This window comes from Cyprinus carpio, chromosome B14 (genome assembly GCF_018340385.1).
Source record: "Cyprinus carpio isolate SPL01 chromosome B14, ASM1834038v1, whole genome shotgun sequence".
NCBI lineage: Eukaryota > Metazoa > Chordata > Actinopteri > Cypriniformes > Cyprinidae > Cyprinus > Cyprinus carpio.
In genome coordinates, this window is record NC_056610.1 from 8,988,423 (window position 1) to 9,001,120 (window position 12,698).

The 12,698-nt window shown below is 33.2% G+C and overlaps 1 protein-coding gene across 2 annotated transcripts in view; it reads left to right on the forward strand.

The window, feature by feature from the left end:
• Positions 1 to 12,420, forward strand: part of trpc3 (transient receptor potential cation channel, subfamily C, member 3) — a 41,769-nt gene extending 29,349 nt beyond the window's left edge. For both annotated transcript variants that reach the window (XM_042737963.1, XM_042737964.1), the window contains 8 exons: positions 162 to 378; positions 4,409 to 4,642; positions 4,874 to 5,138; positions 7,540 to 7,735; positions 8,696 to 8,905; positions 11,317 to 11,400; positions 11,514 to 11,589; positions 11,863 to 12,420. In XM_042737963.1, coding sequence (XP_042593897.1) covers positions 162 to 378; positions 4,409 to 4,642; positions 4,874 to 5,138; positions 7,540 to 7,735; positions 8,696 to 8,905; positions 11,317 to 11,400; positions 11,514 to 11,589; positions 11,863 to 12,005 — 1,425 coding nt within the window. In that variant the 3' untranslated portion in view covers positions 12,006 to 12,420. The remainder of the gene's footprint in view (positions 1 to 161; positions 379 to 4,408; positions 4,643 to 4,873; positions 5,139 to 7,539; positions 7,736 to 8,695; positions 8,906 to 11,316; positions 11,401 to 11,513; positions 11,590 to 11,862) is intronic.
• The last annotated feature ends 278 nt before the right edge of the window (positions 12,421 to 12,698 follow it).

A 12,698-nucleotide genomic window follows, 5' to 3' on the forward strand; every position in this document is an offset into this window, starting at 1 on the left:
CAATTTATTTTTAAAAAAATTGTTAATTCAACCATTAAATTCCTATTCAATAATACATGAAGTTTACTAGTAATTGCTGAGTCAATTTTACACAAATAAATTATTTTTCCAGTATAATGAGTTATTCAACATATTTGTTGATCTTTTCCATGTTTTCTCAGCTTGGTAAAGTACTACGCAGTCCTTTTATGAAGTTTGTTGCTCATGCGGCCTCCTTTATCATCTTCCTGTGTCTGCTGGTGTTCAATGCATCCGATCGGTTTGAAGGCATCACCACCTTTCCCAACGTCACCGTCACTGACTACCCGCTCCAGATCTTCAGAGTCAAGACCACACAATTCTCCTGGACAGAAATACTGATCATGGTCTGGGTAGCAGGTAATGCACCAACATTTGTAATCAATATTGATTCATTTATATGATTTCAGCTCTTCATGATCCCTTTGTACAATCAACATTTAGACCAAAAGAGATTTGCAAGATATTCGATGAGAATTTAATCTCATTACTGTCTAGGAGAAGCAATTGAGAGATTGTAGAGATCTCATTTGTGGTTGTTCTGTCATATATAAAATTGTCAGTTTTAGTAGTGTGGGCCATTTATTCAAAAGACTAAAATGTTTTTTCCTACACTGTCAGAAATAGAGTTCCTCACTTCAGGATTAAAGCAGGATGATCAATGAACCTTTCAATAGTTTCGACCTGATGAGACCGATAGAGAATGAGAGTTTAAGTGGATTACAGTGAATGTTCTCTGAAGTGACTGAAAAAGTGAACACTCATTTTCGTACAGATTAGTGCTGGGTAGTAACTTTGGTAACACTTTTTTAAGGTGTCCTTGTTACACGTTACATGTACTTACTATTATAATTACTATTAATTATTATTAGTGCTGTCAAACGACTAATCACAATTAATCGCATCCAAAATAAAAGTTTTTGTTTACATAATAAATGTGTGTGTACTGTGTATATTTATTAAGTATATTTAAAGACACACACATACAGCATGTATTTTGAAAATATGTACATGTATTTATTTTATTTTATTATCATATAAATTATTTCATATATAAACTTATTTAATGTATAAATGTAACATATTTTAAAAATATATATACATGCATGTGTGTGTATTTATATATACATAATAAATATACACAGTACACACACATATATTATGTAAACAAAAACTTTTATTTTGGATGCGATTAATCATGATTAATCGTTTGACAGCACTAATTATTATGCATAATTACATGGAAGTAACCCTAAGCCAAACTCTAATCCTAACCATAAAGTAAGTGCATGTAGTTAGTTAATATTACTCAGTACTTAAATGTATTATTACACTTTAACAAGGACACCTTAAAGTAAAGTGTAACTGCAACTTTCTGAAAGTAGTGACGTTTGTAACATTTCTACATTTTCAAGAGTCATTTTTGTCCATGCATGGCTTTTTACATCTTTTTTTGTAATTGAATGTTTATATTTTTACATTTATTTAATCAATAATACAGTAAAAAAAATGTGCAATATTATTACTGTTTAAAGTAACTGTTTTCTAGTTTAATTAATTTTAAAATGCAATTTATTCCTGTGATGCAAAGCTGAATTTTCAGCATCATTACTCCAGTCTTCAGTGTTACATGATCCTTCAGAAATCATTCTAATATGCTAAAATGCTGCTCACGAAATTATCTTATTATCAGTGTTAGTTAGTTTGTTCATTTTTGAAACCGTGTTACCTGAACTAGGCTACCTGATACCTGAGCTTATTTTTGAGGACATTTCAAGGTTCCACACTCACATTAAGAAACTCCAAACAAGCAAACAAACACTGTTCAGCATATAATTTTAGAGTCATTTAAAACGAGGAATGTTCATTCATCACTGTCACATTGTGAAAGGATCTAGTAATGCAAGGCTTTTCACAGGCAATGCATCATTGAGAGGGTGAACCGCATATTGGACTGGGTTTAGAACATTTTCCTATTTAGTTTGTGGTTCAGAGAGTTCACCCACACTGAGTGCACCTCATTACATTTGATGTAAGAAAATGTTTCGCCATTTCATCCAGGACAAGGTGCTGGGATAAACACATTAGATAAGGGAAACTAATACGTGATGCATGCCATGTGATGTTTGCATCTGTAATATTTCATTTTAAGGGTGATTAAGTTACATATTATATATTTTCACCAAATATAATTTCATCTTCCAGCATTTAAACTTAATAAAACATTGAGTTAGTGTCACCAAATATAATGTGCTGTTGCTGCAGTGTCTCTTAATAATACATGACACCATGTGACTTTTGCTGAGTGTTTGCTTGCATGGTGCAAAAATCCAAAAGCGTTGCTTGGCTTCCACCTGAATAGTGACAGAGTGACGGTCTTTCAGTCAGTGATGACACCTTTGACATATTATGAGTGTAAAAGCATTCCTTATTGTGCTTGTGTTAACCGATCAAACCTGCTCTAACTGCAGAAGTGACCATGTGTGAAGTCCATTAGTAGTGTGACCTTTTTTTTAAACCAAGCACACACTACAAGCCTTGAGTGTGCACTAAGCTTTTGGATAATTGAATTTCTTTGATTTATGCATTTAGTTTACCCTAATCTTATAGATAATTGCATTTTTTACTTTAAGATATGTGTTCAGAATGTGTTCATAGTGTGTTTGGAATATTTTTTCAAAGTATGTGTTCAGAATATTCATTTGTGTGTTTTTTTAATGTTAAGTATGTTCAGAATGTTCATTTATAGTGTGTTTTTAGAATGTTTTCCCTTACTTAGTTTATAAAGAACATTCAAATCATATTTTCATAATGATCATATTGCGTTCAGAATGGGTGTTCAGATTGTTTATAGTGAGCTTTTAGAACATTTATGGACAGTGTATTCGGAATGCTCATTCAAAGTGTGTTTTTAGATTATTTGCTCATAGTGTGTTCAGAATGTTCATTCAGACTGTGTTTTAATGACAATATAATTACACATACAATACAAACATAACATAATTGAATTTTGAAAAGAAAATTAAATTAAATTGATGTTATAGTTCACAACACACATCCCCCCAACGGAACCTGAACCCCTGACCGTTCCCCCTTCAACACAACCTCCTGTCACTGTTCTCACTCATTCCAATGGCTTCTGCTGAAATAAAGCATTTAGAATTTTTTTTTTTTTTTTTTTGTAGTTTTGGAGATGAAAATCACCTTTCCATCCTAGCATGCTTTTAGTATGAGAGTGAACTGAGTGAAGTTTTTCATTACTTGGATTTCTTTTGTCATTCTTCTGGCTTTGATTTAAAATTAAAAATCTAATGCAATGTAGTTAATCATTTTAACAGAATTCGCTGAGGCTCCATCATAATTTTCCTATCAAACTGTTCTCCTCAAGCTCTTTGATTTGTCTGATTAATTCTCTCTTTCTTTTTATCTCTTCCTCACCTCTTACAGTATGTTTTGATGTTTCAGTATCTCAATATGAGCTCAGTCCACAATCAGCTGTGCTGTTTTGTCAGCTCCATGATTATCTTGTCTGATCAACAGGGTAAATGTTACAAATCCATACCCAAATTTTAACTTTTAAGATAATATGTAAGAAATGAGGAATTATATGTTGTTCAAAGAAAATGAAGCATATTTTTTGATTTTTTAATATGGCATTTTTGTGATAAAATTGAACATTTTAAATATATATTTTTTTATATTTTTAAGTAACATTTGATAGTTTTTAGTAAATAAATTCTAAATTTGCAGAGTGAAATTGCAAAGTTCATTTTATCTATATTCAAATGTATAATAATTTATTACAAAAGTGTATAATTTGATTACAAAACAAAAATTAAATACATTTTATCATGACAATTCACACATTAAATTAGTTTCATGGGCCAAAAAAAAAAAAAAAAAAAAAACGAACTAAAATGTACATATACATAATGGTTATGTGAATTTTGGAGTGGAAATATGCTTAATTGTCCATCAATTTTCAATATAATTTTCTTATGCAAAAATATTTTTTTCTGAATTTATGACCTGGATATGATTTTGTGAGATTCGCCTCACTATTCTCATCTATTTTTTCATATATCTACACAAATACATCATAATTGCCTTCCATTGTTTTTACACTTTCTTTAAAGCACATTTCCATCTGTTTTCCGTCAGAAAGAAAGAATGAAGGATGAATGTTTGGGTATTTTCTGGCACAGTGTAGATGCTTGAATTGCTTGAGTTTGAAGTTACCACAAGAAATGATAACTAATCTGCAAAACTGGTCTTGTTGAGTTCATTCAACTAGCACAAATAAGCTTATTTCTGTTTTCAACTACACTGCATACAATGCTTGTATAAGCTACTGCTGTGTTGACCATCAGAACGCCTCTGTTTTCTGCAGGAATGATGTGGTCGGAGTGTAAGGAGCTCTGGACGGAGGGTCCGAGAGAATATATCATGCAGCTGTGGAACGTTCTGGATTTCGGCATGCTCTCCATCTTCATCGCTGCATTCACCGCCCGTTTTTTCGCCTTCCTACAGGCAATGAAAGCCCAGGAGTATGTGGATGAGAAGATCCACGCTTCAGACCTCTCACTGGTCACGCTGCCGCCGGACATCAAATATTTCACATACGGTAAGAGAGAATCTGAGCACTGCTCTGTTTCAAAGAGAATCTGAGAGAACACACAAACACACAAACACACACACACAAAATTAACATTATGTTCTACATGAATATTGGTAGTTTTATGATATTATGATTGAAAACATGATTAAATGTAATGATTTTTTTACATGCATTTTTTATTACTTATTAAACAAAATAAATGTAAAACAACTAAACCTAAATTTCCTGTATTTTCAGCGAGAGACAAGTGGGTTCCATCGGATCCTCAGCTGATCTCTGAGGGTCTGTACGCCATCGCTGTGGTCCTGAGCTTCTCTCGTATCGCCTACATCCTCCCGGCCAACGAGAGCTTCGGGCCGCTGCAGATCTCTCTGGGACGAACCGTGAAGGACATCTTCAAGTTCATGGTCCTCTTCATCATGGTCTTCCTCGCATTCATGATTGGCATGTTCATCCTTTACTCTTACTACCTGGGGGCAAAGGTTAACCCTGCCTTCACCACGTGAGTGACATGCATGCACTGCAATGCATATTGAGGAAAATATAAAAAATATGTATAATTGGGAATGTGCATACATATTTTCAAATGCACTAGTTGAGTTAACCAGGTATATATGGATTAGTTAATGTCTACACATTCTTGTGCTAAAGACAACTATTACAGATAAAACAAACAAGCAAAAAACAGGCCAGATAAATTAACTAGTGAACCTCACAAACTGACTAGTCAGCTGTTGCAATGACTAGATGACAATTTTACATTAAAGAAATTAATTTTAATATCTTAAAATAATTTTTATATTTTTTAATGAATTTGTATTTTTGTAAAGATAAATTGTCATTTTTAATTTGCAATAAGTTTTAAAAATATAAAATAACTAGTCTAGTCAGTTTCACAAATTGTCTAGTCAGCTGTTGCAATGACTAGTCGACCATCCTGACCAACTTAACACATATTTCTATGTACTGTACATCGAAGCAATTACTTTTTTTAAAAAGAACTATAGGAAATTAAGATTATAGGCAGTTTAATTCAAGTGAATTCATTTCATGTCTACCGGACCACATAGGACACATACTTGCGCTAACAACAATTACAATAAAACAACAACAATAAAACAATCCATAAATACTAACTAGTAAACCTCACAAACTGACTAGTCAGGTGTTACAATGACCATCCTGACCAACTTAACACATATCTGTAAATCCTTCAAAGCAATTAGTTTTACAAAAAATATTTTGATATCTTTAAATTATTTTTATTTTTTAAATGATTTTTTTTTTGCATTGATTTAGTTACATTCTTTTGTATAAAATTTATTATTTAATTTTTATTATCTCATTATTGTAATAAATATAACACATCCTTGGCTTTTGAGTTTTTGAGTTGCTGTTACTCATCTTACTTCTGAGTTTTTTGTTACTCATCTTACTACAATAAATGTTACTTTTGTGCAAGATGGTCATAAATATACCACATGCGGCTGCTCATCTCAAAGTAAGGCTATCTGGTCTGTCAGGTGGAGCATCTGTAGTGAAATTGTCAGTCCTGTGAAATGAACTCTTGGTTTCCCAGCATCAAATGTGAGGTTGTCAAGTGCTGGAGCTCATTTCACACTAGAGTGACTCCAACGGGATGAGGTTTGTTTCACAGCAAGTCAGAGGTGATGACACAAGTCCTACAAGTCAGCTTTTGTGTGTGTGTGTGTGTGTGTGTGTGTGTGTGTGTGTGTGTGTGTGTGTGTGTGTGTGTGTGTGTGTGTGTGTGTGTGTGTGTGTGTGTGTGTGTGTGTGTGTGTAGCCTGGTCTCATTGTTTATACATAGGTATTAATACGTGACATTTATAAGCACAAAGCGTACATTTTGTACTTTTTTATTGATGCTAAAGCGTACAATTTAGACATATTTCAACGTTTGAAACGCAAAAAATTGCTACGTATTTTTAGCTAAAAGATGTAAAATATTTACATATCTTTTATATCAAGATATTCATATCAATGCATTTTTTATAATTTTATCAATAAGCGATTTAGATTTTTAGACCCATTAACCTACCCCCAAACCTAAACTTACCCATTTTATAGCGAATATTAAAATGATATAAAACGCAATTCACCGAAATATGCAGTAAAATAACCGTTTTAGTAACAATATAGCATTAAAAATATTTTTATAGTCGCTTACTCCACTCCTACCTCTAAACTTAATCATAACTATTTCTGTAAGGTTACACTATAAGAAAAACATGACAGACAGATAAATGCAATTGCAATTATTTATTTATTGCAAAAATGTCAAAGGCATGTTGCAAAAGTAATCCAAATGATAATGAGTTGCAGCCGCAGTCATCTCTGGCGGAGTACAGTAGGTTTGTGTGAGGTGCAGAGCAGAATTTAGAAGTTGTTAATCGCTGAAAATATTATCCAGATTATTTTCCCAATCCACTCTGAGAACTCGTGAAGTCACGCGTGCATCATTCAAACACCCCTCACCAGAAACAAGGCATGACGCAATCTGTGACAAATGCAGGCGAGAGTCAATGAGCGTTCGATTATCCTTTATCGATTATGTTTGATTATAACCACATTTTACGTAAAATACATACAAATTATTATGAGATCACATTGCAGTGTGTGTGTGTGTGTATTGTATGTACTCACAGTAGACAGTAGAGAGATTAAAGTCTGGAGTTGGTTCGTCAATTCCATCATTCGTGTGATTGCAATTGATCTGATGTGCATTCAGAGGAAAAATTACCAGATCATATGTTTTCACTCGCACCAACCACTATAAGCAAGTTTGAAGGACATTTACAATTACTGAAACAAAAATGTAAAATGGGTTACGGTCACTTCATGTTGACTTTAAACACTCTCTTCCCTCTTGTGTGTGTTCACAGGGTTGAGGAGAGTTTTAAAACTCTCTTTTGGTCCATATTTGGGCTGTCTGAGGTGTCTTCTGTGGTGTTGAAATACGATCATAAATTTATCGAGAACATTGGCTATGTGCTGTACGGGATCTACAACGTTACCATGGTGGTGGTTCTGCTCAACATGCTCATTGCCATGATAAACAGCTCGTACCAGGAAATAGAGGTGAGCTATCTTTCCATGCGCTATTTAGAGAATCACACTTGAGTTTGCATACAGTTTGAGCGTGAGTTACTTGTGCCAAAATGAAACCTAAGAGCAAGCTCATCATAATCAAGATTTAAAAAGCTGTGATTGAGAGGTGAATAGAAAGAAAAAAACTACTACACACTCTTAAAAATAAAGGTTCAAAAAGAGGGTTTTATCAGCAGTAATTCTTTGGGGAACCTTTTTGATTACAATTTTTTATTTCTTTATTGGAAGAACTTTGGTGAAATTTAGTATAACATTACTTGTTCACCATTGGATCCTGGGTTGACTTTAAACGGATGGGTTTAAATTCTGACGGCACCCATTCACTGCAGAGGATCCATTGGTGAGCAAGTAATGTAATGCTAAATTTCTTCAGATCTGTTCCCATGAAGAAACTAACTCATCTACATCTTTGAAAGCCTAAAGGTGAGTACATTTTCAGTAAATTTTCAAATATGCCTTTAAAGTCTTCTTTGCCAAAAATACTTCTGGAATCAGATCAAACTTGTCCTCTGTGTTTCCAATAGTCCCCTGGGAGAAAATGATGTCTGAGGCTTTTGATAACACTGCTGTTAAAATGACTGTAATCTTTCAGAGGGACTCTAGGGTTTTGACTCACTGAGCAATTATACTTGTGCAAATGGCCCATACTTCAGATTTCTGGAGAAGAGGCATTTAGCATCTATTGCTGACCGAAAATGTAATTCTTATACAACACTAAACCTCAGCTTAACCCTTGCCCTGCTGAAAATCCTATAAATACCTAATTCGGTTTTCCTGGTCAAAAATTACTGACCTTTTTAAAAAAATCTCTCATTATGCTATATTATCATTTTTATTTATCAAAAAAAAATGTAAACAATTATCCTTTTTTGCTGGACGGGGTGGATTTCTAATAGTTTTATACAGTATCTAACAGTTTGTTTTTTGCAGGATGATGCAGATGTGGAGTGGAAGTTCGCTCGGTCTAAACTCTGGCTCTCGTATTTTGACAACGGCAAGACTCTCCCGCCTCCATTCAGCATCGTCCCCAGCCCGAAGTCCTTCTATCTGTGTGTCAAGAGATTGGTCAACCTGCTCCGGTGTCGCCGGCGCCGCCTGAAAAAAGACGTGGAGCTGGGCATGGAGAACTCGAAGTCCAGAGTATGTGTCTGCTGTTGAGTATTGTGTGTATTTGTGTGTCAGGGTTGCACAAAATACTGATTTTAAGAAATGCATTTTTCAGTTCATGAATGTGAATTTTAATTGAATTGGCCAAAATACACAAAAAATTGAATGAATACATTAAAAACTACATGTACAATATAAATGTATACATTATATACATACATACACACAAATATAATATTTATATTTAATATGCCTAGTTAGTAGATATTTTAAAAATGATTTTTTTTTTTCATTTGGAGCTTGATTTGGACAAATTTAAAGGCGATTTTCTAAGTATTTTGATGGTTTTGCACCCTCAGATTCCAGATTTTCAAATAGTTGTATCTCGGCCAAATATTGTCCTATCCTAAAAACATACAACGTAATTCCTGCATTTTGGAATTGCTATTACAATTCAGATTTATGGTTTGAATTTTTATTTAAAAGACCTTTTCAGTTCCATTCGGAACCTTTGTGTGTGTGTGTATGTGTGTGTGTGTGTGTGTGTGTGTGTGTGTGTGTGTGTGTGTGTGTGTGTGTGTGTGTGTGTGTGTGTGTGTGTGTGTGTGAGAGAGAGCTCTAGAATGATGCATGATATCTTTCCTCCTCCAGTTCCCTCTTTCTGAAATCTGTAGCCTGAAACAGTTCTCCACCTTCAGTTCAGATTTTAAAGGATGAAGTACCTCTCCTCCCATCCGCCCTGCTCTCGTTGTGATAATTAACTTAACCATTCATTTTCTGCCCCTTTTTGTCCAGTGAGAGCCACAATGATCTATCTGTCTAATAAAGCCCAGATAATACCTCCTTATGTAATTAACTTATCGACATTTCCCAAGCCAAACCGTTTTTACTGTTTCCCTGAAAAAAGACAGATAGTTCTGTCCTTATTTAGCCAGCGGAGAGAATCGATGGCGTTTCAATGCAGAATTGAGTGGAGCAAACTCTGATGAAGAGGTGAGAGATGATCATTGCTTCCTCAGGGCAAATGTCACTTCATCTCCTGTGCGAGCGTGAGCACATGTCCACAAAACCACAAGAGTAACCGTATTATTGTGATTCATCTGAGGCAGAGGCCTCCATCTAATTCACTCTGATCAGTTCAGCGTCTCTCGTGGGCTGCGTAATTGAAAAACTGACAAGAACATGTGCAGAGCCGCATCTACAGGACACAGATGAGAAGGGCTCATCTGGTGGTTGCATGCATGGCTGCTGTTGTTGATGTTGAATCAGTCACTAGAGCATCAAGAAACATTCACTCATGCACAGGGACAGTCAAGCTGTTATGAGTTCAGTTATAATCGCATCAGATTGTAATTTGTTTCAGCTACCACGGGCGGTTGTTTAAGTCTGTCTTTACAGTATGAACTGTTGAACTTCACTGTAAGAAATCTGTAAAATAGGGCACAATGTACTGTACTAATATGAAGGATTTTTCATATTAATGTCAGTGCATTTTCTGTCTTCTGTTCAGAGTTAGTGTTATTTTAGTGTTAATAACTAGTATTTAGTGATATTTTAAATATCTTCTATTTTCAGTTTATATTAATTTTTTTTTAGTTATTTTATGATATGCTTTTGTATTTTATTATATGCTTTTGACATTTTAATTCGTTGTTGTTTTTTCAGTATTTTCCCATAATTTCTAGCTTTAATGTAGAATAATATAATATTCTGTATAGACTTTTAATATTTCTTAATATTTCTGTTTTAGTTTTAGTAGTTTTAGAACTTAAGCTTAAAGTAAAATTTTTAATTTTGTCTTGGAAATCAACTGAAATAACGGCGTTTTTTTATTATTATTATTATATATGTTGTTATTTCAGTTTTATTTCAATTACTGAAAACATTTGTTATGGTTTTAGTTAACACTAACAACAATGCTGAGAAAGTCTTCAGTGATTTCAGTGGTTTGTTACGCCCCCTAGTGGCCAAAAGTTATATATAATTTTATTTTATATTTATTTGCTTCTGAAATTTTATCAATTTCTGAATGTTTACTTGTATCCTTAAAACTGCAGTTAACTACATGTGAAGCTGCAAGCACTGTTAACTTCATTATTGTCTTTACTCTATTGTCTTTACTCATTTCTTGTGATTTTTTTTTATTTGTTTTGTTTTTATTAACTGCTAACTAAATTATTTGAATTATTATCTAATTGTAAAAATGGCTACATGTAATTTCTTCATTTGTTAACATTTAAATATATTATATTATTATAGAATGGATGGATAGAGATATATTTAATATTAATATTATACATAAGTTTTGTTGCTGTGTTTAAATTGGAATCAACACCACTTGTGAAATTTTAGTGGTTTTGATCTCAACTACTGAAATCAGGTAAACAGTTATTGAAACCCCTGTGAGGTCATCATCAATAATCAATATTTCTCAATGCTTACAGCTGAACCTCTTCACCCAGTCTAGCATGAGGATGCCGGATTCTCACAGCTTCAACAGCATCCTAAATCAACCCACACGCTATCAGGCAAGACCGCCATCATATCTCTCGCTCTCTCTCACTCATATGATGAATCATCACTACAGATTTCACCCTTATCCATTTCTCTGATCTTCATTTTGTCTGATTCCCTCACACAGCAAATTATGAAGCGTCTCATCAAACGCTATGTACTGAAAGCACAAGTGGACAAAGAAAATGATGAAGTGAATGAAGGTGAAGTGTGACTTACATTGAGATTCTTGTTTGCCATAAAACCAACCAATTTGATATTAAAAAAAGGATGATTCTTTGATAAATCTAATATGATTAGGATGTAGTAAAAAAACATATTTTGATTGAAGATTAATAAACCTATTTAAGGATCATTAAGAATTTTTTTTTTTTTTTCATTTTTATATTATTTGCATGACTATTATGCATATTTTTTACCCCCAAATGTTCTTGACAGTTTTCATATTTTCATATATACTTGTGTTTGATCTGTAGGCGAGCTGAAGGAGATCAAGCAGGATATTTCCAGTCTGCGATATGAGCTGCTGGAGGAGAAATCTCAGGCCACAGAAGAACTCTCACTCCTCATACAGAAACTCAGTGACAAACTCAACACGCGACCTGTCCATCCACACTGACACAAAGCAACAGTGAAGTCATTATTTGTGTGAAATACTTTATTCTGTTCTTCTTTAATATGCAGATATCCCGAGCTCTGTCTGAACAATGGCAGATGAGGGCATAAATTCTACACTTCTCCTTTAAGTTACTGTTAACTAGAAGGTAAAATGTGGTAAAAGGTGTTTTTTTTATTTTTTTTTTTTTTTTTTTTTTTTGATTGACAGCTCCATGCACCCAAAGTTTTCTGTATTTGAATTTCACATACAATTTCCAACCATTAGGATTACATAGTTTTAAAAGAAATGAATAAACTTAATGTAATGCATATTTGTCAGTCATACATAAATGGTTTTCAGAAATATTCTGTATCTCTAAAATTTTAATGTCTTTGAGATGCTATTGTAGTTTTATTAATATTTTGAATCTATTTTTATTTATTTTTCATTTTCATTTTCATTTTAGTTCAAGTTTTAAAGTTCTAATTTTGTTGTGTTTTGTTATTTTTAGCATTTCATTTTTAGTCATTATATTTCTGAATATATTTAATTTATTTCAGTTTTCTTTATTTTAGTACATCAAATAAATTAGTACATTAAATTAATCCAAATGTTTAAAAAAAAAATGCATTGGCAACTAGCTGAAGTAAGTTTTTTATGATTTTTTTTTATTTATTTTTATTTTTTTGCAGTTAATGTTTATTTTATTTCAAG